Source organism: Labrus bergylta, chromosome 4 (genome assembly GCF_963930695.1).
Source record: "Labrus bergylta chromosome 4, fLabBer1.1, whole genome shotgun sequence".
Lineage (NCBI taxonomy): Eukaryota > Metazoa > Chordata > Actinopteri > Labriformes > Labridae > Labrus > Labrus bergylta.
The window spans coordinates 26334276-26361720 of NC_089198.1; the positions used below are offsets into that span (position 1 = coordinate 26334276).

Sequence of the window (27445 nt, forward strand, 5' to 3'; positions counted from 1 at the left end):
TCGCCACAAGAACAGTTTCTTCCCCTCTGCTGCCAGCCTGATGAACAATGTCCCTGCCCTCCCCCCTCCTCCCACATAACCCAGACTCTCATCAGCCCCACAGTCAAAAACGTCAAAGTAATGTGAATACTGAACTCTTCTTTATGCGTTACATTAAAGCCCACTGGACTTTAAAAAATGTATCTTCCTTACATGCACTCTGTGAGTGGTTACACACACTAAGATTTTTTTTTCTCATAGTCCACCGCACAGCTCCTACATTGCACCTTTTGTACATTTTATGTTTTTTATTCTTTATATTTTACATTTTTAAATTCTATTTTATATATTGTAATAGCTTCTTATACTGTATTATTTAAGTTGTTGTACGTGTAAATGTACTTGGCAATAAACCCCGATTCTGATTCTGATTCTGATTCTGATTCTGATTGAAAAGAAAAAAAAATCCTGCACACTACTTTTGCTAAGAATCACTAATGTATGAGAAAAATCACAATATTTTCCCCCCAAAGTTGTGAAATTTAGCAAGAGAAATTGGCCACGGTTTGAGGGGCTGCATGATATTGGTGACACTTAGCAATTAATAGTTTGTCGCTCTACTTCATGAGTTGGTTGGATGTGCAAACACCTTTAAAAAAAATCATGTGAAAGGGTCACCATAATGGGGAAACTACACCAATTTTAGCTGAAGCTAGTGTAATACAAAGTTTAAAAATGTAATTTAACATTTTGGAAATAATGTTTCTTTTATAAAAGGCTCATAGCAGTAGAGTATTGAGATAATGAATTTGGTTTAATAGCTGCTTACATCTCTAATACAGACAAATGCTACATACTCAGAGAGGTAACATGCACACTGGAGTCCAAATCACAACAATCACAACAATCAACAGTTTCTAAGAATTGTGGTTTTATGTTTATATGTAAAAAAAAAAAAAACATTACAAGGATATTTCACAAACCAGTTCATCATCTGGACAACACACTCCCTGGCATGAAGTCAATATATTCACTGTGATACAGCTTACGTCCCATTCTTCGCCAGATCAGAATTGATTTTCATTTTGTTATTTGTCCACCTCCTGTAAGTTCTCAGACTGATCGCAGGACAGAATGATGATTACCCTTTTGACCAAGTAAAAGCCAAATATTTGAGAGCCACTCAGTGAAAATACAAAACTAGATTTAAACGAGGACTACAGATAAAATTTGATGACATCCTCTGAGACACATTATTCTTCTTATAATAATAATAATAATAATAATAATAGGAACTTTATTTATATAGCACTTTTCAAAACAAGTTACAAAGCGCTTAACATACAATTAAAACGCCAATAAGCATCAGTTATTAAAATATTATAAAACATAACACATAGTAATAAAACAATGAAACCATAAAATCAATAAAAAGCAAGTCTAAAATAATGCAATTTAAGAAGGATGTGGGCTATCAATTGTCTGACACAGCACAATGTGTGGTGAAGGTGTGTGACATCTGAGCAGCTCTTCCTCAAGCATCATTACGCCAAATTACAGATACATCCACTGAACAACCACGCACATATTCCAATATTCCCCATTGATTCCAAACACGATGTATGAAAACGACTCTGTGAGGTGTCTGCCCCCAGGGTCCACTTAGCACTGAGTCCAATAACACTTAGACTGAGTCTGGTCTTATCAATGTGCTGTTAGCCTGTGAAAGCGCCACTGCTAATGCTAACACAAAGTCTCATCCTTTAGCTTGGTGCTTTAGCTCTAATGAACAATCAGTGTTGGTCACAATACAGCAGATATGAGATTAATTTAGTCCCTGTAGTACAAAGAGTGATGTTATTACAGGAAAATCAATGTCCCTCTTGTTGTTCTCGGGGGCTGGACAGGGTGTACGCACATCTGCTCTCATAATACAACTGCTGACCTTGCTGTCAGAGAGCGAGCCAGAGAACGAGAGAGAGAGAGAGGCTGCAGAGAAACAGCCGACCGTGTTGTTTATCAAAGCTTTATCAAGCCTGTGTGCTCCAACAGACGTGTGACATCAGACTGTGGGCCAGTCAACCAGAGTGCACACCAGCTGAAAAAAAGAAAAACTGCATGTGTGGACAGGGCATGATAACCTTTTCAGATCAAGATTCCAGCTAGGAAATTAATTAGATTTGATTCAGAAGACATTGGTGAGGGAATCAACCTCCTGGAGATGAACATGAATGATCTATAATTCACAGAATCACATTATTGACCTGCTCATACTCAGATTTTTATTAACTTTCACTATCACTGACAGCAGAATAGACGGCTGAATGACCTCTTGACCTTTTTTTTTTCAGAAGATAGGTCCATAAAAAGAGACAGGGGGAGGGGATGGGAGTGAAGGGAGAAGTAGAAGCTCCACTTTTGCCCAGTGTCAGTTTGTACTTGTTTGCACAAGGTTGATGGAAAGCCAAAAAAGAGAGGGAGAGAGATAAAGATGCTGTCATGTCAGTTCATGCCGTTACAAAGAGTCAACCAGGGCATGTCAATAAAACTAGAACATGAAAAATCTGCAGAGGGACAGGAGATGGAAATTTGCTCTAGCTAACTCTTGTTCAATAAATATAATGACGACATTTATGTTAAAATTGTACATGGTCCCCTTTACAAAAAAAGGCTTGAAGAAAGATTCTACCTTGAAATGAAAGATTTCACATTTTTAAGATTTTACTAATGAAGTGATGAATGAATTTTGAGATATTTACGTAAGTAAAAGTACGCTATATAAGTACGCTGAACTAGCAATAATATAGAGTTGAAATTATTCCTACAAAATCATTCCCAAAATAAATACAGTATGAAAAACTATTATCATAAAAATATAGGCCACATGATGTAGCCTACTAAAACATAAAAGCACTCATTATGCAGACTGGTCAATTTGAGATTCATTAACATTTCAATGGATAATAATTACTAATGCATTAATGGGTATGTCACTATAATGATGAAGCTGATGCTATCATTTTAAATATTTAAACTGATGTGCAACTTGACCTATAATGTAATAAGGCTATATAGACTAATATGCATATTATTTTACATTTCTTAATTTTATTATAATCGTATCCACAATGTAACTAATTACTTACGTTATTTTTTTTAATATGAAGTGGTGTGTAAGGCATAGAATATAATGGAAAATACAGTAAAGTATCATCAAATTGAGAAATGCAAACAGCCTACTATGGTTGCTTGTCTATTTGGGTTGATCACTAAACCACTTAACTGTTTAATTTAAATAGGCCAATCCTAATAGGCCAATCCTTTAGCCAAATATACTGTAGCCTAAATATAGGCCTACGCATATAGCCTATATATATATGTGTGTGTGTGTGTGTGTGTGTGTGTGTGTGTGTGTGTGTGTGTCTAGGACTATTAAAACCCATGTACAGAAAAGAGTTGCTGTGGTGAATAACCTCTGAAAAGTCCCTGGACTCCAGCTTTGGCTTTCTGTTGACATCTATTTCCACCTCTCCTATGCTCACGGCTTTAACTACAGCTGGAGGAAACAAATCCCTCTCAGGCAGTGCGAGACAGAGAGACAGACAGACAGACAGTCAGACAGACAGACCGACCGACACAGTCAGACAGGGAGGCAGGCAAGCAGACAGACAGGCAGACAGACGAGAGACACCCCCGCATAGTTTCCGTCAGCCGAGTGACGTCTCCGTCTCTCAACCCCGTGTGCAGCGTGACGTCGCGGGGCTGTAGTGGAACCTCTAGCTGCATCTTGTTGACGGTCCGCCAGGCTTTCTCTAGTACGGAGAGGAACCACGGGCGAGTGAGGAGCGACCTAACACGCAGCGTTCCAAAAGGCAAGTGTTTTAAACCATTTTACGTTCACGTTTCAATGACATAAAAGAGACAGAGGTGTTTATTTTAAACAACGTCGGGTTTTTTTTTGTGGTAACTGTGGAAACCAGCGCTTGACGGTTAACGGTTGAGTTTTTGAATTCCGGTGTTGAGTCGTAGCGGACGGAGAGGAGAAGAGGAGGAGGAGGGGGCGCTGCTAACACGGTTTAGCCTGCTGTGTCGCTCTCTATTTGCGGGGTTAGCCTGCTGTAAATGTTAGCGCTCTCGGTCCTCTCTGTTAGCCAGCTTTAATCACTCATTATAACAGGACAGCACCGCCGACCTCTGCTTACATTACAGCGAGTCATCCGCGCTTCCACCGCCCTCTACGTGTTTTGTGAGACGAGGTATGTTCGTCTTTTTTTGATTATCGCTCTCATCGCTGTGGATAAGTTAGCCTGCCTTTGCTCTTGAGAGCTGGGTTAGCCTGCTTTCGTAGCCCACTGTGCCCGGGGTATAAGCTGGACGTAGCTAAAGCTACCTAGCCTACTTAGTATCACCCAGTTGAAAGACAATATCTCATTTTTTCTGGTTCATTTCCAGAAAGGAATGCGCACAATTTTTTACGCGCTCGCTTTACGTTTACCTTGATGTCTCATGTCATACATTTATTTTTATTCGTGTTAAATTCAAATGCGTTATTATTCAGTTAGAAGCGATTTGACCCTTGGGTTTATCGGACAGGGTTGTCTGACATGCACGGTTGTAGTTAAACCCCCCCCCCCATCGTGCCCTCACCGTGTCGGTGTGTACGTTACGCTCGACCGCGGTGCCTTCCCAGACCAGACTGTAGTGTAGACAGTGAATGTCATTATCAGCGCTGTCTGCATACCAGTGCCGTCGTGGCGAGCCAGCAGAGGAGGCGAGGTACAGTTTGCAGACTGGTGAGGAGGAGGAGGAGGAGGAGGAGGAGGGGGGGGGGGTTGTTGCTGAGGATGTAGCAGAGCAGTATTATAAGCGATGTCCTTGCAGCAGCAGAGTAAGGATAACAGAAGTGAGAGATATTTCTTAGAAGCTATGAATGTTTGAAAGAGGTTTTTTTCGGGAATATTTTTTTTTTAGTCAAGCAGGGTGGTGCTTGACCGACGACATCCAAGAGACCCGGTTGTTGGGGGGTCTATGCAACCAAAGCGAAGTCCTGTTTTGGGAAAAGCTGCTGCAACCCCCAGCCCCAGATATCTGTGCCCCTGATCTAGATTTTGTCCCCCCCCCCCCCCCTTCCTCTCCTATATCTCATTTATCAACCCGTAGTTATATGTCCAATTAAACGCCCATAAGCGTCAACCGCGTCGGGGTTTGCACCGCTGCAGCTTTTCAGCCGGTGGAGGAAAAAAAAAAAAAAACACGGGATGCCGAAATAGGCGAAGGCATGCAAATGCGTCCATCGTGGTAACCTGACCGAAAGATTGTCTTTCCTTTCTGAAAAGCCGCAAACGCCGTTTATTGTAGCCCACATCATACATGAACGAAACTCAATTTGACATAGCCTGCATAAAATCGTCAGTGACCGCAGCATAAATGTTGTATTTTCGGGCCAAATCTTGCGTTTCTCGCTGTCGTATACTGCAGCAGTAGCCATTATCATCGACAGTGCGTTCTGAATTGGGGATACCAGCTTAGTGTTATTTAGCCCATTAATGTTGATTTAGTTATTCCGCAGTAGCGCACGTGAGTGGAAAGAAGGGGGGGAAACACCGCTTTCCACACTGATGCATGTCAAGCTGTGAGAGGATTAAGAGTGGGGGCCGACTGCTGTTAAAGCTTTTATCAATTGTTTTTCGTGGAGTTGATGGGGTCAGCATGGGGTAAGCGGACCTAGAGGAAGGCTGGGAAGGACACTTTCATTTGCAAAGTGACATGTTTCTTGACCATTGTATCAGCCTTACATTGACAATGTGATGGGAGAGGGGCATAGTGGTGGTGGATTTCACTTGGCCTGTCATGTCTGGTCAATTGGTTTCACTTGTTTAATTTCTCACCTTGTGCTACAGAGTTTGTTTATCAAACTTTTGGTAAAACCTAGATGCAAATTTCCCAATGGGGTTCAATTACAAGGGCTGAACAAGCCTTGTGTTTGTGTGAAGTATGGTAATGGCCATTTGGTTTAGTGGTCCATGCAAACAGCCATTGACCCCTCTAGCCCCCTGGCTGGGACAGCTGCCATAAAACATTTACACTCCTTATGGATATTTCATTTCCCACAACATCTTTATGAGTTAATTTTCGGTTTGTTTATTCAACAAAAGGGAAGGAATTGATTAGCTGTTGTTAAGATGTTGCTGAATGTTTTTTCTGCCAATTATCTGTTTTCTAAATTCCTTTTTTTCCCCCATGTTCAGGTAGCGGATCAGGACATACAACAGATCTTAACTTCAGTTATCACCATGCATGTGTCTAACTACCAGAAGATTTGTGTTATTTGAAAAGATTTGAGGAGGGAAAAAAAAGACTCAGAGGAATACAAGAACTCAGTCAGTAGACACAAGCAACAATTACCCAGTACTTAGACATGGCCAGCACCCAGACCAGTTTGAAAACCCCTTTCAAAGACTTGACCTCATTCAAAGGCAACATGAAACGGCTTTACAGAGAGCGACTGGAGGATGCACCCATCAAGAAGCGAGTGATGGCAGAGATGAACCTGAAGCGTCGCAGTTTAGATTCCCTTCCCAAAATTCCAAAGGTGAAGAGGGAGCAGATAGAGGATCTGCACCACGACTCTGACATGGATGTGGAGGGTCGGGCTGAACTGCACGTGGTGGGCTCTGCTAAAGCCCTGGACCTGAGCCCTGGGCTCAAACACACACTGGCTCAATTCACCCTTAGCAGTCAGAGCTCCTTGGGGGGCCCAGCTGCCTTCTCAGCCCGTACTGGCCACGAGCATTCCGCAGCCGGCATGCCCCCCCTGCCTTCCCCTCCTGTTCTTGGAGGGGGCCCTCTGCTGGTTCCCTGTGACAGCTCCACTGAACTCACCCACTCGCTGCTGGAAGGAGAGTCTATCTCCTGTTTTGTTGTTGGAGGAGAGAAGCGTCTCTGCCTGCCTCAGGTGCTCAACTCTGTTCTCCGAGACTTCTCGCTGCAGCAGATCAACACCGTTTGCGACGAGCTCTACGTGTACTGCTCACGCTGTGACGCCGAGCAGCTGCACATCCTCAAGGTGCTGGGCATTCTGCCGTTCAATGCACCTTCCTGTGGCCTCATTACACTGACGGATGCACAGCGGTTGTGCAATGCTCTTCTGCGTCCTGGGGCAGCTCTGCCTGCTGACCCCAGTGGAAAGCTGTCGAACCATGGCCTGCTGAAGGAGAGTGAAGCCAGCTTCCAGGTGGAGCACCAGTGTTTGGGGAAGTGCCAGGGTCTTTTTGTGCCCCAGTTCTACACCCAGCCTGAGGCACCCTGCATCCAGTGCATCGAGTGCCAGTTGCTCTTTTCACCCCAGAAGTTTGTCATGCATTCACACAAGTCACCTGATAAGAGAACCTGCCACTGGGGCTTTGACTCGGCCAAGTGGCCCTGCTACCTGCAGCTTGCCAGGAAGTACCAAGGCACATCTGAGGAGCCAAAGCTCAAGCAGCATCTTGACGAGGTCAAAGAAAAGTTCCACTACAAACTCAAGAGGTCGCTAGACAAAGTAAGAGAATCTCTCAATATTGTCCCTTTGTCTGTCTTTACTTAAAAAGTTAATGTTTTACATCTTCACTCTGTTAAGAACAGACTGAAACAGTTTCTTCCGTGCTTTTAAAACGCTCCCAAACTAGCTTGTTAATTGGCCCTTCTTCCCGATCCTGTCCCACATTCTGTATATTCAGCAGGTTTGGCTAGACTAACTCATGGCTGGTGTTTTCTTAAACCAGTGTTGACCTAGTATGTGTGAAACAGGCCTGGGACAGGTGGTGACATCTGCCTGGCCAGGTCTGATCAGACGAGGTTAGGCCAGCTGGCCACAGCTGAAGGGGAAGTGCATAATTTGTCCACTCAGGTCACCTGGAGGTCACTGGGAATGTCACGGAACAAAAGGCCAATAAAGAAGGCCCAGGAGCAGCCCTTTTAACTCCTCTATTTAAACTAAATGACAGTAGTTTCATTGGCTCTTTATCTTTCTGAAAAATAGAAATACTGAAAGCAAGCAACATATTAGACTTTTTTGTACATGCTCACACATTATTAAACCAAGACTAAAGGAATTTTGACTGGATTCTTCTGCAAGACAAGCATTTTTCATGTTCCAACTTTCTCTGCAATCCAGACATAATACCAAACTTCTGTAAATAAGAAAATGTCTGGAGGCAATGTGACACTTTCTTTGATTTGAACATTAGCATAATTCACTACTGTTTTACCTCCAGGGAAAATCTGAAAGGGAATTAGCTTCGTGGCACTACCAGGAAAATGGCATCACTAAATACTGCAGAGTCTTTCAAATTAGTTATGACCTATGACGAATGATTTTTTTTCTTGTCGTGTATAAAATAAATGTCATTCTAGTATTAGTATGAGAGCCACAAGCACAGTGAGTCTATTGAAAAGTCAGCATTCAGTTGGGGAAAAGCTCTAGACTGTTTCACTGCATTTGACTTATTGGTTTTATGTCTCTTGACCTTCCTCTGACCACAGCGGACTGCCCTTGTACTGTTTTATGGTTAAAAGTGTGGTTGTGCTTTTTGTTAGTTTGGTAACTTTTGATTAAGTAAAAATAAAGAAACACTGTAAGATTTCCCAGGTTAAATGAGCAAACACACATTCAGAACAGAACAGACTGACAGGGGCTGTACTACCCCACTTCCTCTCAAGATTTATTTGTGATAGTAGTACAGCAGACAGCAGGTCAACCGAGATGGTTACAGTGTGTATTCAGTGTGTGTTTAGGTTTGAAAAAGAAACACAAGACACAAATTCTGTTTCTGTGTACCTGAGTGTGGAAAATGCATTGCTTTTTCTGGTTGACTTGGCCAGTGAGTGTGCCGGAAATACCGTCTGCTGTTTCGTCTGGTGTCTCAACCGCATTCCTGTCTTGCCTCTTCCCAACTGTCCTCTGTCTTTTCCCCTGTCTCGGTTTTAAAGTATGCACCCCTACAGATGTTGACATTGTAATACCACAGAGGAAAACAGCAGTGTCAGGCATTCACAAACAACAATGCACACAAACCAGACACAAACACGTACAAAAAACAAGCTTAAGGTGGATGATGAGTCCTGACCTCTACCCTATATTGTATGTGTGTGTTAATGTGTGAGGCATTGCCAACTTCTATGTGTGTAATAAGGTGGTAACTGGCAGCTAGTATGACACATCTTTGTCTCACACTTTACCAGGCTCTCTGGAACCACTGTCTCACCACAGTTCCAGGTGCTGTCTTCTCTCTGTGGGCTGATTTCTCAGCCTGTTTCTTTCTCTCTTCTCTGTCTTTTTTTCCCTTGCAGCTCTTGTTTGACATCCATGATCATATTTTACCTTGTCTGTTTATTTTTGGGGGTTTGGCATGATGGGAAATTGTGCTTTCAAGTTAATAGCAGAAGTAAAAACAATGAAGTTTTTGTAGACAGTGGCACGTAAAGTCAGAAATGGCCAAATTCCTGGAGACACAGTTGCCTTTATGTCTACAGGAAGCAGGTGCTTTTGGCATGAAAAGAGTATGGCACTACACATACTCCAAACCTGAGTGGATGTAAGGTTGTGTGAAAGGCCAGTTGGCAGAGAACAAAGTGACCTGGCGGTTTCCTGCTTCACCAAGTTAGGACACAGGAGTTCCCTTCCAAGTTCAACCACTTTCTGTTGTGAAAGTGTGTGTTTGACTGAACAGGAAGTGAGGCAGACGGACATGTCTCTCACCCTGAACATCCTCCAGACTCTCTGTGTCCAGTCGCCTCCACTGCACTGGCTGTGTGACTCATACTTTCCACATCTGATTGGATGTTACTCTGTGGCCAGCGAGACAGCTTGTAGTCACACATGCTTTTTTAGAAAGATGGCTCAGCCCTGTGTGTTGGTGTAACCCCGACTGCAGACCCCTTTTCCCTATGGCCCTTATTTACACACAGTGTCAATGCGCACGTTTACAAGCAGTTCATAGTTTCACCTCAGAGCTCTGGGACCTCTAAAAGGGAAGAGACTCAAACAAGGGAGCTTTCTGGAAGTTTTTTTCCCTCCTTCTTCAATAGTTCCATATCCTGTTAGGAGTGTTTGGTTTGTAAAGGTGAGGTGCAGTTGCTAGACTTGCTCTCTTTGAACGGTGCTTTGTGCTGAAAGGCACTGCTACCCTGTCTACTGATCCCTGCTGTGTAAATAGAGCTTGCTAGACAGACGCCACCAACAGACAGCAACAAGGTTAAGCTTTACCTCAATAGTTACTTAAGTATCTGACAGACAATGAGTTCATTTTGCCATCAGGGGATGTGATAGACACTTGTACTTTCCGTTGTGTCTGTATTGAATATATATATTATTTTATATAATATTTTACCCAACAAGATGTGGAGTAACACATTTGTATTGATTATCATGTTGTTTTTTACTTTGGCTGGATGTTTACATGGTATTTCAACAGGCATTCTAATAGCAATTCAGTTTATTACAGAACATAAAAAATCCCCATGTACTTTCTGCATTGTCATTGGATTGATCAACTGGAGCCATGAACTGTTCTTAATTTGTATTTCTAAGGAAGCTGTTTTGAAATAAGAAAGAACATCATGACCTACTATTCTAGACACATTTCCTGTCCTGGCCAACAGAACAACATAGTGAACATAACTGTGTGTTCCTGATTTGCCTCAGCCTTATTTGTTAGGTTGTGCTGGCCCGGAGTCAAAAGTGTCAGACGGGGAGAACAGCCTTCCTCTGTCTGTCTCCCTGGCTGGGTTGACACAGTGGCTGCGGCGCAGACGGCAGACAGCTGCATCGCTCTGGCTTCCTCTATTTGCTATTTGGAAACCAGTGACTTCATTACCACAGACCAGTGCAGCTGCACTCTCTGGCTGTCTCCTGAGCTGTCTGCTCTGTCTGTTAGTCTGTATTCTTGTCAGTCATTCTCTCGGGCTGTCTCTAATTGGATTTTGGCAGGCTTGCTAATCGTTCACTGTGCTGCTTTGGCCATCTCTTCCTCCACCTCTTCCTCTCCCTCCATCTTGACATCAATCTTCCATTTGCCTTTTTTTCTTGGGTACAGGTCCTTACAGCCTTCCCTCTGCTCCTTCTAACCAAGACGGTTCTGCTGTTGTCTACATGTGTCTGTTAACAGTCAATACACCCTGGGCCCCAATCAGCGGACAGTAACAAAATAAGCAACCAAATGACCCGATAAGTCAATTGTTACATTGGCCATAAGTCCACATATGTTTGTCTGTGAGCCGGATGAGAGTGAAGCCAGTGGCTATTGATCGTGTCTCCAACCTTGATGGAGGTGGCTAGTTGTCGGACGACATGGACACAGAACAGAAGAGAATGATTCTGAGAGGGAGGCAGAAGAAGACTGAAACAGGGCGACTCAGTTACAGGGACCACAGCTAGTGTTGCATAAGTTCCTGTCTGTGTTCAGGCAAGTTAACCTCAATTCTGCTTCTGCTATTGCCTGTCTACATTTTTGTAACTCAGACAGGCAGCCAGACAGTATTAGTGTCAGACAGGCACAGCAAAAAGGTATAACCGGTCAGAAACACAACATTCCCCTAGGGGAGGCAGTTGAGCAAATGAGCTAACAGGTTGGTTCTGGTCACAAACTGCTCCACACTTTGGCTGTCTTCCATAACACAGACTAGATCAATTAGGTTGTTGCAGAAAGTCGGGCTCTAGGTCCATTTTCCCAGAGTTGAAAATTAACCTCCACAAGACCTGAGCTGAACCACAAATCTAGCCTGGAACAGCCCCTCTTGGTTGTCCAATCAAATGCAGGCTAGCTCACATTTCCCCAGCCAACACTCTCTCCTTTGCTTCCCACCCCACCCATTCATATATTGCTATGTATGTTTGTATGTCTTTGCATTTCCCAAAGAACAATTATCCACTTATGCTAAATATACAGCAGCTTCTTTGAATGCTGGCCCAGAGTAAACTACAGTTTATATGCCTTTCTGGGTAGTGATGTGGGAGACTATTTCCTGAGCACAACAGGCTGTGGCTTGGCCAGTGTTTTCTGTCTGTTGTAAAACGCTAAATGGGGCCCCACAAGGTAGGAGGGGCTGAGCAGAGGGGCCTCTGGTATGTCACCATCAGGTCAGTGCCAGTATCACAGCTCCATAACAGCATTGCAGCTAACTGGAGGGAAGCCAAAGTCATTACTTCTGTGATTTTCTTAAACAGAAACAAATCTTCTCAAGTTTTCAGTTTCAGAACCAACAATCAATAATGGTCACATTCCCTGCCCACAATTTTATTTACCTCTTGGATTTGTTGTGTGTCAGATCACAGCTTTCCCTGTGAACTACAACCCCACATTTAAACATGTATTGTTACAATTTCCAACCACAACAGCAGCCTGTTATTTTTTTACCGTTTACTTGGCCCAGACTCTTTTCTCACACTGCCACCAGAAGAAAAAGGAGATAATGCACTGCATTTGGACTGATGTGCACTAAAAGCCACAGCGGCAAGCTGTAGATAGGCCTGTCCAGATAAAGTGGAGCCTCTGCCACGTCTGCCAATTATCTCATAGACTAAACAAACTGACTAAGCACCTCCCACCCAAATGTCCTGCGGGCTATGAAGGAGTCCTGGATTGACAGCCTGTTTGCATGTTCACTGCGCTCTGGCTCTCTCCCCTCAGGGTGCTAGACCAGTTTGCTGTAGGAAAATGAGTAGCGAGATATAGTGAAAGAGAGAGGATATAATGGGCTACGAGTTCAAACAAGATTGTAAGAAGAGAAAGCAGCTTGGATCGCAACACAGTTGAGTAGCTTGCTTGGCTTGTTGCATGAGACCAGAATAATGAAGAGTCTTGGTATTAATTAATCAATGTGTTGATGAGAAGATTAAGTGTCCACTGTCTGGTATCCCTAGGAGACAGTCAGGCAAACAGGTTGTGTGTGTTGGGGGGCAGGGAGTAGGAGGCGAGGGAGGTGTACTGTAAAGAGGCTGTGGGACACTGCCAGCCTCTGCGTGTTGTGTGCAAGCAGAGAGCGTGGTGCGTTTGCATTTGAAAGACTCCTCTGTGCTCCTTTCCCGGTGGGAACGGTGATTAATGAAGATATAAATGGAGAGACCCAGTGACGGAGCTTTCCATAGGAGCACCATATACCCAGCAGATGAACACACATTACACACGATATAGGCACTTAGACTCCCGCTCTGTCATATTTTCTCACACAGCCACAGTCTCCCAGACAGGGAGATAAACACAGGATATCAAAGGCGTGTCATGATTCCCGCTGGGCTGCCACCCGGCACATCTACAACACATTAAGCCCAGCCACTACACTGATCAATTATTCATGATGCAAACAGAAAAATCAGGGGAAATAGTTGGCCTGCAAGATTAAAGGAATCCCCATCTCTCCACTTTGCCATCCATTTATTTGCATGTTTGGTAATGGCTTGTCATTTCCATATGGAAGAGACTCTGTTTGTGTTGTGTGCAGTTAGGTGTACATGTTTTCTTTTTTTGCGTAGTTTATTGCATGCAACAGTGTCAGCAAAGTAGAGTGCTGCTGTGGCCCATGTTAGTTTTAACCTTCAGCCTGCACACCAGATAAAAGCAAAAAAGCCTCAGCAAACCACTGTGAGATGCTAACTTGCCAAGCTTGGTGGTGATTGCTTGCCTGCCCTGAAAGTCCTTTATTTGCAGTCTCACCTTTGCTCCACTAACTTCAAACACCCTCCAACTGTTTCTTTCCCTTCCACGGCTGGCGGCCTCTCTACCCTGTAAATCTTTATCTCACCGGGGGCCTGACTGATGTTGCTCAGGGCAAAGCTGTAAAGCTTGCAGCTTGGAAACAGACCACATTAGTGAAGGTGAAACAAGTGACATTTTGTGGTTTTGCCTGGTCTTTCATATCTCTCCGCCACTGCCTTCCCTGCCAAATGCTGATGTGTTTATCTTGCAGCTTATTCCCACCTGCAGTGCTGCCACTCATGGGAATCATCTGTCTCTCTCATACTTCTTTAGGCAGACACACACATACAAACATACAGTCTTCTTTGCCTCATGCCCCTCAGGGGTCTAAACCAGCTCATCAAGATCCTGTAAATAGGAGACAATATCCCTCTGGATCCTCAACAGCACCTCTGCACCTCTCCAAATCATGAACTAAAACTTGGCAAACCTCGAAGTCGTTGACCTCCAGATGCAATTAATTTTCAATTCAATTCAATTCAATTTATTTTTGTATAGCGTCAACTCATAACAAGTGTTATCTCAAGACACTTTACAAAAAGCAGGTAAAATACCTTACTCTTTGTCTGTTAACATTACGAAAGAGCAGGTAAAAAGACCTTACTCATTGTTATGTTACAAAAAGCAGGTAAAAGACCTTACTTGTACTTACTTACATCAAATGGCTTACATTAAAGGTATAATGTGTACTTATATTTGAGTATACTTCAGCTACAGTGTCTCATCAAGGGTTGCATGTGTTGAGACTGGAGAGTGCTCCTCAGCATCCCTGCATGCAAACGAACAGGGAAGTACGTCTTAAGTGTGCCCAAGCATCATAGATGTGTGTTTCAACTCGTGTTGAGAAAGTAGCTCTGGTTGGCTCTCTTTGCATGTCCAACTCTGGCTTTGCGTTTTTCTTGTTTTGCTAATGGCACAGCTCAGCTGTATTGCCAATAACTCTATCCTGATTGAAATAAAGTGAAGCATTGCCTTGTGGTTTAGAGTCCGGATACATTTTAACCAGTTCCTATGACAAACAGCCTTGTAATGTCAGATATGTTCTGTGTCATCACTATCAAAGTTTAGCAGCGGAGACACATCCTGATCCCAGATGAGGCCATATGTACAGTAGTTCTTCAGAAGTCTGACTCATGTTGAGGGAAGAAATCTAGCCTCTAGCTAAATGATGGTTAAACTTTTGGTGAGCCTTTGCTGTCAGCTGCTTATGACTGGTTTTTATTCCTATTCAGTAAAAGCAGTTCAAAATATTTTCTGGTTGAAATTGTAAATCTAAAACTTTTTGTCCTTGTGTCTTCAGAAGTGAACAACAAAAGGTCAGACTTGAGTGACGTGAGCTTTGAACGTTTCCACACAACCCTTATTAAAAAGATGACACACTCCCACAGACACACACAGTAGCACGGGATGCTCTGCAGATGACACAGTCCACAGTTCCAAGATAAAAGGAAGTCAAATGGGTCAAACACAGCCAGAAACACAGCCAGACACACTAGACACAATCACTGCGACCGTGAGCCACTTCCTCCCGTCACCACGCCAACCCTATCCTGCAGCGTGAGTCACAGTGCTCCATCAGCACTGCAGTCTGCTCTCAACTCATCAGCGTCACTGTGGAGCCAGGACAAAGATTTATCACCATCCTGCTCTGTTTGATCTACGCCCAGGTGTGTTCACTTAGAGCTCTGACTCGTGCGTAATGACATTTACCAAACCCAGCCACGCTAAACTCGAGCTGCTGTCAAGCCTGCCTCAGACAGTCGCTGTTTTAATGAGGGAAGTCTGGTGATCAAGTGTTTGAGGACTTTAAGTTCACCTGCCAAAGATTCTGGTGTGTTCCTATCAGTACAGTTAGGATGGTTAATGAATAGCCACCTCCGACCACATATGGCCAGATTTCTTGGTGTGTATGGGTTAAGTTAAAGTTGTTCACTTAATAATTTAGATGTTACAGACTAAAAGTAGAGTAATCCAGGGAGTTTTGCAGCCCACAAGCTTTTGTGAAAGTAGCAAGCAATGGTCTTCAGAGGCTTGTTTTGAATACCACAGCTTGTCACAGAGAAAAAGAGAGAGAGTAGAGTCATGGTAGTTGATGGATTTGCATTACTGGAGCTGTGTGTGATTGTGCGTGTTTGTGTGTATGGGAGAGACAGGCAAGCCCGGGGGGCCCGGACAGCAAAGCCAAGCTGCCCAAGCAAAGACGAGCAGTAGAGGCTTCAAACAAGCTCCTGCATGTAATATGGATGAGACCAGAGCTCCCTGCAGAACAGTCAGAGGACCCAGGGCCGGATTTAACTGTCTCTCTTTCCATGTGTCTGTGATAGATTTAGACCTCTGGGGCATTTTGGCCAGGTGGAGCCTTCTCTTTGTAGGACTGGTACTGTATCATAGGTCACCACCCTTTACCCTCAGCCTTTCTCCACCCTTCAGTCTGTCTTGCGCAATCTTATATCCCTCCTCCTCTAGCCTTGTTGTAGACGGCAAGGACCAAGCAAGCATTGACATTTACTGCAGTATTCCCCATTACAGCAGAGCAGCCTCCTGCTCCCATGCTGAGGAAGAAGTAAACAAACCACCGATCAATAATGACTGCATAGTAGAGCCTGTAAAGTAAGGTTTAAGTCGAGGCCAACTCCAGCTTCTGCATTGAAACAGCATAATTTCAACACTCTTTTATTTAACAGTAAAGCCATATGTTCTTGATCTTTAAGACTTGTTTAAGGGGTGCAGAAATAGAATTTAGAGTTGTGTTCTACCAATCACCAAGGTATAGTAGCTGATTTTAGTGTCATGAAAGAGAAGGCAGGCCAATTATACCATCATTGTAACTTGGTGTTTTAAAGTACACTTGGCTATAAAAATACTTAGAGGCAGGAATCAGCATATATTATGATGCATTTCAGTTGATGCTGTGTAATTCATTGCGAAGACAGTGGGGTTGGGCAGTGTCTCCATTTTGTGTTTTCTCTCTGAAGTGATAGCAGAGCATTGCTGGCTTGCTGTCAGCCTCTCTCAGCTTTCATTCTGCTTAGCAACGCTCATCCTCTCTCTGCAGCTCTCTCACTTCCCCGTCTCCAAGCACTCTGAGTTGTTTTCAGCATTGCAAAAGTGAGCCGAGTTCCCTTATATAGAAATCCAGGAGTTGTGTTCGGTGCTAATAGCGTGTGTGTTTCTCTTCCTAATATCTGATTTGAACCAGTAACCCACCTACAAACTGCGTCTCATTGCATACTTTCTCTTTTGCGTTTTAAGATGGTGAAGCATACACACTGGTCGAGAGAAAACTCAAGTGATGATGCGTACAGTCATCCACAGACAAGACAAGAGCCCACTGGCCTCATTTTCAGTCGATGTTTCCTCCTGGGAGAGTAAAGTGTGTCTGCCTGTGTCTGTGTGCGTATTTGTGCACGACAGTTTGCTTGCGGTAAAAGTACGTCATCGTCTCCATCCTCCTACTCTGCTGTTTGATGGTCGATGCATTTTTTTAAGGGATGTCTGTTGACATACGTTTACATCTTTATCCGTGTCTGTCTGTCTGTGTGTGTGTGTGTGTGTGTGTGTGTGTGTGTCTGTCTGACTCTCATCCTAGTTGACACACATAGGTGAGCCCTGACAGCTTTGGTAATTAACACTCCTGGAGGCTCTGGGGAAGGAAAGTGGAGCACACGCACACTGAGCTTCTGTGCCAGAGACAGTAAGCTGCACATGTATATGCAGCTTGTATGCTCTCTTGCACATGGATGATTTTTAAATGCCCTTCACTGACTGCTGCCATTTCCTTCTATATACTTGAATGCATATTAAGTAATTGAACATCTTTGGCCACATTTTTATAATAGCCTGTTTTGCTTTGTATCAAGGCTGATGATATAAACTGGGGGAAGAGGCGACGTAGGATAGATTCTTGGGAGTCATATGGTCAAGTTTGATTTGAAGGTGGAATAAATAGTCAGAGAATACACGTTGTTTGTGCACTGCAACTGCAAGGCCAAACAGAAAATTCCACTAATAAATCTCTCAACCTGAATGCTGTTCCTTTCTTTTACAAGGCTTTCTCATAAAACTTCTTGATTAAAGCTTAAAGGACCCTATTTTGCATTATACTTGGTCTATGACCATTAATCGCAGTACACAAGGTTGATGATTCGGTAAGTGTTATTTCGAGCCTCTGATGCAACAATAGGGCTGCTCACAGTGACAGCATACATGTGAGTAATGTTTCATTAAGTTCCCATTATGCCTGGCAATATTGATCTATAAATCATAAAGTATGTGACAGATTTGCATCTGAAGTTCCAGAGATCAAACAGATGTCTCAGAATAGTCCATTTTGTCTTACTACACTAAAACAGCAAACAGATTTGAATTTCAAGGTGAATGTGGAAAGAAGATATTTGTATATCAGAAGTTAAAAACCAGCTTACATTTATTATTTGTTGTGACTCAAATGATGAACAATCCGGGTAGTCATGGATTCATTTCCAAGCTAACAGATCAACACTAATCGTCTCTGTGATAATTAAGGCAACTTCATACAAAAGTCACTCAGTCGTGGAGCCAAAGCTGCATCTAAAATTAAGTTAGACAGCTCAGTGAAGATTAGTGGGCTAGCACAATGAATTTGATTGAACATTTGATTGACAGGCATTCTTATTGTTGTATGATAGTTTAATTAATTTGACGAAAAGAGTTTAACAGTCTTAGCTTCTGACATTTGAACACTTTTTGATTTTCTTAGTCATCCATGATTACTGATAATCTTTAGCTGATAAAGACATCATTTTGTGATAGACATTTTCTTTCTTCAGTCGTCAGTTTTAGTGGTAGTATTTTACAGTCACCTCTTTAATATGTACGTGGATGTGGGTTATCTTTGCCTGCTTAGTGTATCCCAGTCAGACAATTTGTCCATTCATGAGGTAACATTATTACAACCCTGCTCATGTACTGCTGTGAATATAGACTGAAAACTGCCGCCTGGGATTTGACTGTGAAACATGAGAAACAGAGGAGGAGGGGAGGTAGAGAGATGAATAGAAAATTGATCGAGAGTCTAAAGAGACGTCATTTTCTGTGAAGGATCATAGAGAAGTACTCTAGCTGGTTTCCAAATTTAACTCCTGTCAATGGCGAAGCTACAGAAGGTGGACAGATGGGAAGAGTCCTTACGATCACGGTTATAGATTCCTTTATTTTCTCCCATAAACTGACTCCTGTTAACTGTATTTGTCCCTTTGGGTCCTATGGGCTTTGGCCATCTAGGCCCTAGTGTGTGAATTGTAAAATGGCTGACTAGCTGTAGTTGTGGATGAGGGAGCTCAACAACCCGTTGCAAGGGGTGTGTGTATGTATGACGTGCATGTGATGATGACTGTCTAGACAGCGTGCCCATGTGGCACAAAAAATGTGCCCGAGGCCTGAAGCCAAAGCAATTTAGGAGTGAACTTATCCTTATCAGCCTGTGTGTGTGTGTGTGTGTGTGTGTGTGTGTGTGTGTGTGTGTGTGTGTGTGTGTGTGTGTGTGTGTGTGTGTGTGTGTGTGTGTGTGTGTGTGTGTGTGTGTGTGTGTGTGTGTGTGTGTGTGTGTGTGTGTGTGTGTGTGTGTGTGTGTGTGTGTGTGTGTGTGTGTGTGTGTGTGTGTGTGTGTGTGGCATGACTAGTCTGGCTGATTCTTATCAGTGTGCTTGTCTGGTTCTGTTCTTTCTGTTTTGTGTTTGGAAAGAGGGAGGAACAGGTGTGTGTGAACTGTGTGTGTCTGGGGTAAAGGCACAAACAGACAGACAGTCACATGCTGTCTGTCTGTCTCTTCATCTGTCTTGGCTGCCTGCCTGTTTTTTTTTCTTCTTTCCTGTTTACCTCTGTCACCTGTTTGTTTAACTGTCCACCTGTCAGACCTGTCTTCACCTGTTTCCTGCTCTGTTTTAATACTGCTTATTTATTTGTTAAAGGCTGAAGTGAAAGAATATATGCTGAGAATAATCTACTCACACATACAGTAGAAAAAAAACATGTTTCCTGTTAAAACAGGTGTCTAGTGAGGGGCTTGTTTTAATTGATTGGTTGTCACAGCAACAGTTAGCACTAAAAGTAAGAACATTCAGGTACAAACAAAGTCACAATACATAACTACTAGCCGTAAGTTATTGGGGAGGGTTATAAAACTCAATGAAATCTTTGCCGCAAAATTAGTATGCCAATCTGAGTATGTGATGATTTTATTTCATGTTTTCTTTTCAGAAAATGAAAGACTTCAACCTCCAACGATGCAAGATATACTTAATGCAAGACTCATCAGATATATTTTGACTTCATAGGCACTCTATATAACTAAAAAACTAAAGGGTTTAACAAGAACTAGTTTGAGAGCTAATAATGTAGTTTCTAAAACCAAATTCAGTCATCTAATTTCACAGTGCTATGTTGATTACAAAAAAGTGTATTCCTTTTAATGCCCCATTTTACAGTCTGGTTCCCCTGTGTGCTGTTATTGATTTGGCTGCAGAAACAAAGTGCGGCTCCCGGTCTATGGATAAATGGCTTATTGGATTAAGACCTCCATATAAAGGCCTCTGGTGTGTGTGTGGTGGAGGCAAGGGGCAGGTGGGACCACAACAGCACCAGTTAAACACATAGACAACTAGATCCTAAAGACAGATTTTAAACTTGAATACCAAATCTTCACTTCAGGCAGCCACTTTATTTAGCCCTAATGGGAAAAAGACAAGTGGATTCTGTGGTATGGAGTCGTCGAATGGTTCCTAGCCAGGAAATATACAAACCTACATATCCGTAGCCTGATCTTTGACACAGTTGACGACTGCAGCAGAACAGGATGTGGTCTGGAAACAGACAGGGCGTGACTGACTGTCTCTGCGACTGTCTCTGTGTGTGCTTGTGTGTTCCTCCTTTCCTCCCTCGCTGTCTGAGGTAGAATGAAAAGACACCCAAATAAAAGCTGTTTACTTCCTCCTTAGAGGGGGGGGAAAGGAAAATGAGTTGCATTACACTCTCCTTCTCTGCTGCCCACTGCCAAACCCCTTCCCTCCTTCCTCCCCCCGTCTGAATGCCTGCTTCATGAATGGCTCAGAGGGGGAGGAGAAGGAAGAAGGAAGAAGGAGGAAGAGGGAGGATGGCTGGCACAGTTCTGTTTCGGGAACCCCTCTGTCTCTGCCCCACAAGGGAGATTGTTGGCGCTTGCCTGGGGTTTGTTTTCCATACATAACCACTGATGCCTGGGTTTCAACAGATGTGAAGACAATCGGGCCCACCAGTGTTAATGTTTAAGGGCACAAAAAGCATTTTAAATAGATTTTAATGACACAAACACATAAGGCATGCTGCTCGGGGATGAAAGGTCAGAACTGAGGTTTGTGCACTCTTTATTGTGCCCTAGATAAGATTTGCCATCAGGCTTGTTGAGACTAGTTGTGTTTGTGTAAGTGTGTTATATCCTGGGCAGGGCTTTACAGTGTTACCATTTTGGCTATCTAATTCTTGGAATGTCACGTCATACTAAGTAGCACACTCATGGCAATACAATTGCACCAAGGGCTTCAACTTATGATTTTCAAGAACTTATATTGGAAACTAATTCCTCTATTAACCCTTTTGTCCTCAAAATATCATAAAAGAAGGTAAAACAAAAATGCTGAGCTCATTTGAAAAACAATTGTTCATTGCTTTGTTTTGTCCAACCCTAGAATATTCAGTTTCCAGTGATATAGAAAGGAAAACAACATATTTTTGCATGAACAATTTCGATGTTTATGTTTTCAGATCATAGTTAAACCCTTTTAGTTGTATTTCCTAAATAGTTACCAGCGTTTTACTATCATGTAATCCTTGACTTGAAGAAGCAGCTTGTTTATGAGCTGCTTGTTTTGAGTAAAGCGACATGTTAAACATATGATTTGTTAGTAAATGTTTGGTTGTTTGTGTCTACAGAACTTCCTCCCAAACGTGTTCCCTCTGCTCCTACATTTTTTAAACTAAGTGCTGGTTTGCTCCATGGAAAATTAAACACTTCAGTGTGTACGCGTTGTGGAGGCTGGGAAGCAGTGTATGTGGTTTACAATACATGTATGGAGACAACCTGCGTATTTATAGCATTTGTGTGTGCTTATCTGCTCTAAGACAGCAGACAACTGGAGTGTCCATGTGACTGGAGGAGGAGGAGGAGAGCTTGACCTCGGACTTGTTTGCACTTTGTGTGTGTGTGTGTGTGTGTGTGTGTGTGTGTGTGTGTGTGTGTGTGTGTGTGTGTGTGTGTGTGTGTGTGTGTGTGTGTGTGTGTGTGTGTGTGTGTGTGTGTGTGTGTGTGTGTGTGTGTGTGTGTGTGTGTGTGTGTGTGTGTGTGTGTGTGTGTGTGTGTGTGTGTGTGTGTGTGTGTGTGTGTGTCCACATAAATCCATATAAATTACATCTAGAGTAAGTTAGTGTCTGTGGGTGTTAGCTGACTGGAATGGGCCGAATCTGACTTGCCTATATCTTTGGTTGTCAGTTCAAGTTTTCACCCAAATCAAAAATCAACTCTACATCAATGATTTGGTGATGGTTCTGCGAACACAGCCAATTATGAAATTCAGTGGTTTGAGCAGAGTTTTTAGTTTATATAATGGAAAAAACATTTACCAAATGTGCACATGTTTAGAATAATCTTTTTTTTAAATTGCTCTTCACAGAAGTGTTCCAAAAAAAAATGTTTTTATCTTGAGACACTTAACAAAAAGCAGATAAAAGTCCTTACTGGTTGTTATATACACCTTTGCTGTAAATATTCCAGCCTAATAAAAAAAAGAGACACGAGACAACAAGTGTAAATAAGACGCAAGTGCTTTGCAGAGGGAAGATCAGATGCAGGTCATGGTTAAAAACCACACGGCTGCTGCTGAAGTGAATTTACTCCCCTTCGCCTGTGTTTGCCAGACTGTGTATGGTAATGTACGGCCATGGATTTCTGTTTAGTGGAGTAGTGCTTGTTATTGTTGGATTTAACAGCACTCAGGCTAAACATACACACACAGGAAAACACTTTCTGCTCCATTAATGCGTCTGCGTTGGAAATGTCACGTGTGCTAATGGTCTGGGGACCAAACTAAGGCCCTGGAAATGGGTCATTAAAAAAGTTCACATGGCTCTGTTTGTCTAGAGTAGTATGTTTCATCTAGCTGTGTAGTACATGGATGGACTGTGTGTGTGTGTGTGTGTATTGCTGCAGCGGCAGGCAGACTGCTGGTGATTAGGAACAACAGGGCAGAGTTCAGCTGAGCGAGTGTGTGGAATGCTAATCCACATTGTCATAAGGCAAGCTTGAGCCTGACAAAGGGCTCAAGACTTTGGGGGGGGGGGGAGGGTTAGGGGCTGTTTGTGTGTGTAGTACATGTGTGTTTGCGTGTGGCTAAGACAAAGATATGAGAGATTCTTCATTATTGTAGATCAGGACGGAGTAGCAGGATGTTGTGTGTTAATAGAGCAGAGGGTGGGTGGGGGTGGAAAGGTGTAACGACCAGGAAAGAGAGAGAAATGGGTGACGGGGGAGGAGAGGAAAACAGCTGTGTTGAAAAAATGTGTAAACGTTTGCACCTGAACAACACATTCATTAAGGAATAAAAAGCAAAGAGCTGCAGGAATAATGAGCAGGAGTTTGTGTGTGGGTGGATGGTCGGGTGGGTGGTGGGTGGGTGTTAGACTGTCAACTGTCAGGAATTACAGGGAGAGACACAGGCAGCCATTAGTGAAACATGGATGTCTATTCAATATGTGGATACACATTTACTTAAAGCCTTTCCATACTCATATGGGACATACATTCATCAACAAAGTCTCAGAATGTCTTTCTTGTACCCAAGCACTCACACATAGACTGACACACACAAAACTACCTTTTAATGAGCTGTCAGTTGACTCATCAGCAGAGCATCTGCTGTTTTGGGGGTCAAGCAGATGAAAGATCTCTGGATGACCTGGTGTTAATGTGAGTTTGGCCTCGTGCTGGCTCCCTCTGTCTCTGTTTGTCTGTCCCTAACACACACACACACACACACACACACACACACACACACACACACAGGACAAGGGGGAGTCACAGATTTTGAGGGGGAATGTACAACACATACACGCACATTCAGACAACCTTGATACAGGGAATCTAGCCAGCGCGGACCCAGCTCTCCACTGCACCACTGCAGAGGGTTTATTGTTGTTTTCTGTCAATTCAACCTTCTCTCTATCTCTGCCCTGTCCCATCACTCCCCCTTCCCTCTCTATGCCTCCCCCCCCTCCCTCTTCAGTGCTGCAGTGCTGCCTTCTGGAGAAAAAAAAAGGAAAAAACACCAACCACAAGCGCTTGCAAACGGACGAGCCCCTTTTCTATAGACTCTTACAGAACGACACACCTGGCAACGCATATGGCTCCAGCCTGTTAGATTTGCATGCACAGGCTCATTCATCCATGCCTTTGTAAATAACGGACTCTCCCCCACATACAGTAAACATGAATTTCCATCAACACAAATCAGGGCTAGCTGTAGTTGTTGTTTTTTAATTTGAGACATAACTTAAACAGTTTTAGTGCAGTCACTACAATAACTATTATAAACTGCATTCAAAACTATAACAAATACACTGATTAATACCAAAGAAATACAATGTTTTTTGTCCAAACTCTTGTAGTTTTTGATCTTAGTTTAGCTTAGCATAAAAACTCTTGGTAAGGGGAAAAGGCTAGCTGGTTCTTGTATGCATCGAAGCATGCACACCTTTTAACATGTTGTTTAACTGGTGTACAAACAGAAACAGGAGAGATACAAATTTCCATAAGCTGAGGTCTCATCTCATCGGACACTATGCAGAGGAAAATCCTTACGTCCAGCTGATGAAAGGCTGTTTGTTCATTATTCACAACGAGTGCATGTGTGCGTGTATGTGCATTCTCTGCATAAACGGTTATAGATGGCTTTAAAAGGCTTGTAAGTCAATAATTGATGCTGTCTACAACCTCTATATCTATTTCTCCCTTCCTTCTGGTCTCTCTCTATTTTCTTTTCCTATTTCCTCTTCTCCCACGTTATCTCCTCTCTGGCCTCCCCCTCTCGTCTCTGTCTCTCTCTTGTCTCTCGCTGTGGGCTAGCTAGTGGTTCATATTTTGCAACGCTGGAAAGTCTTGTTCCTCTGGTGCGTGTGCTACCTGACAGTTGAGTTGAAAGTGTGTGTGTGTCTGTGTGTGTGTGTGTGTGTGTGTGTGTGTGTGTGTGTGTCTGTGTCTGTGTGTATGTGTGAACTGTGTGCCTAGTGTCAGGACTGTCTGCCACAGATAAGCATCAACTCCATCAGCTTGTGGCCTCTTGCTGAGCGTGTCCTGGATTTGCTCAAAAAAACCAACACATACACACACACACAACTCGAGGCAGTGCCAGCAGTATTTACTGAACACACATGGCTCAGAGGATACGAAGCTGACACAATGAATCATAAACATTCAACAGAAAATATGTCTTCACGTTGAATGAATTGCTGGCTCCTACCGCGTTGCATGTATACCAGTGAATCACACACAGAGAAAGCACATGACAGGGCCATGTTCCACAGCTCTGTTGACTATCAGTTAGGCTTTTCTTCTGTTTTATTCATAGGCTATACTCAGTGGGCTCATTCAGCCTCTACTCTTACCGTACCCATTTTCCTGCTTCCTTCCTTTTCTCCCACAGTGTATCAAAGGCTATAGCTCACTTGTCCAGCTCACTTTTAATGCCATTTGTCTCCATTTCTATCTCTATGATGTCATTTGTCTCTATTTCCTTTCGTTTAAATGTCATTTGTCTCCATCTTTCCCCCTCTGTGACCGTGGCTGTAATTCTTCCCTCTTACTCCCGTCCTTCCCGACAGAGTCTGTGCATCATTTTAATTGTGAAGAGTATCCTATCATGTTAAATGCTACTCTCCATCTCGATTGCGTTTAACTTTGGCATGTGATGGTCTGTCCTTTTAACCGCCATACCTCTCTTTCCTTGTGTTTCAGAAGACAGTAGAGGAGGAGAAGAGCCAGGTGAGGAAATCCTCTGCAGGACTCTGCTCCCCTGCCAGCAAGTTACCAGACTCCGACCCTGCCAGAAAGGTCAGTTGTCGGTTTCCCCCCCTGTATCCATCCACCCCTCCCTCCATCACCTCCCACTGCTCCAACATCCCCATCCTCTCTTAGCACCCCCCCCCTCCCTCTTCCTCTACACACAGGTTGGCTCTCAGGGTCACTACCCCCAACCCTGACTGACAGGCACACACCCCCTGTTCAGCCATTCATAACGGCACACTTCTCCTCTCTGACCTGTCAGGAAATATACTCATACTGCTGCTCTTCACCTCCCCCTACCACAGCGCACACACACACTAACTTTACAAGCACACACAGGGAAGAAGCTCTTTATCATGATTATCTTTTTTCTTCCAGCACACACACTTTTTCCCAGCTGATGGCTGATGGATGATCCCTCATCCACATGTGCGCATGCATATATTAGCTTTATTAGATTACAGCTCCAGGAGCGCCATGTGCAGTACAGCACATTCCCTTCTCCTCCTGCTGCGTCTCATGTATTCATATAAATATATATGCACGTCTCTGTGTGTGCCTGGACATGCACCTGATTGCCATTCAAATAATTAATCCAGTCAACTGCAAAATTAAATTTAAAGATAAATAAACGTGGAAGAAAAATATCATTCTGTGTTATTATAACTGTAAAAGAATGCTTTAGGAGACATTGTTGTTGTGATGTGTGAGATATTTATGTTTGTTTGTTTGTCATTACTCACAGGGGAAGACATCTACACCCAATCTGATGTTCAACCGTCTTTTCTCTGACATCAAGGAGGAACCAGGACACCCCACCATGGTCCATCCCAGGTACTACACCTTATTATTTTTGATTAATCAACACTAATACACTATTACAGGGCCTCAACTATCTGTTTTTTTCTCTCCAGTATATACTTCTTTATTTAAAGGATATAGGTTTTGGTTAATTTTTTTTTTTTTTTTTAAACAATGAGAGCTGGCTATTACATGTTCTCTGAGTTTAAATTATCTAATTTATCACATTAATTGTTCCGTTTGACAATAAGCGCACAATCTGGAAGAGTGATAAGCATGAAAAGTGTTCACATTTGAGAAGATGTAACCAGAGAATGTATAACTTAGTTTGATAAATGGCTCTAGGAGTAAAACTGTTATAATAAAAAATGGGAACTGTTTTGGCTGTAAAACATTTAAGTTGGCTGTGTTTAGGGCTGCAACTAAGACCTCATTTTTAAATGTATGCTATAGGAGACTCTGCTTAGATTTATTTAATCAATATCTGAAGCTATTCCAGATGTCATAGTGACACCGTAGTTGTATTGGATTTATTTCTGCTTTGGTAAAACTTTCAGTTTGACTGAAGTGTGTTCATAAAATTAAAAATGAAAGCCCCAATTTCTTATTTGGTGGCACTGCATTCCCTCTTCTGCACTATTCGCTCCTTGTCCTTCAGTCTTCATCACGTGTGCCGCTACTCTCGCTCCCTCCTTAGCCTTTGGTTCCTTTCTTCTGCTTCTCTTTTCCACCCTCCTTTCCTCCCCCAAAGCGTACCAGCCTGTGTTTGGATATGGCACTCTTATAGCTAACACTGTAATCTGACCCAGATTAAAACTTGGAATTAGATGGTTTAATGGCGCCACAGCTTCATGTGACTGCCTTGACA

General features: G+C 43.1%; 1 protein-coding gene across 2 annotated transcripts in view; it reads left to right on the forward strand.

Moving 5' to 3' along the window:
* Positions 1-3673: 3673 nt before the first annotated feature.
* Positions 3674-27445, forward strand: part of skila (SKI-like proto-oncogene a) — a 33567-nt gene continuing 9795 nt past the window's right edge. The window contains exons 1-4 of one of the 2 annotated variants that reach the window (XM_065954245.1): positions 3674-3855; positions 6232-7519; positions 25729-25824; positions 26522-26610. In XM_065954245.1, coding sequence (XP_065810317.1) covers positions 6398-7519; positions 25729-25824; positions 26522-26610 — 1307 coding nt within the window. In that variant the 5' untranslated portion in view covers positions 3674-3855; positions 6232-6397. Of the gene's footprint in view, positions 3856-4023; positions 4236-6227; positions 7520-25728; positions 25825-26521; positions 26611-27445 lie in introns of those variants that run through there. The other variant, XM_029277603.2, reaches the window with a different exon arrangement.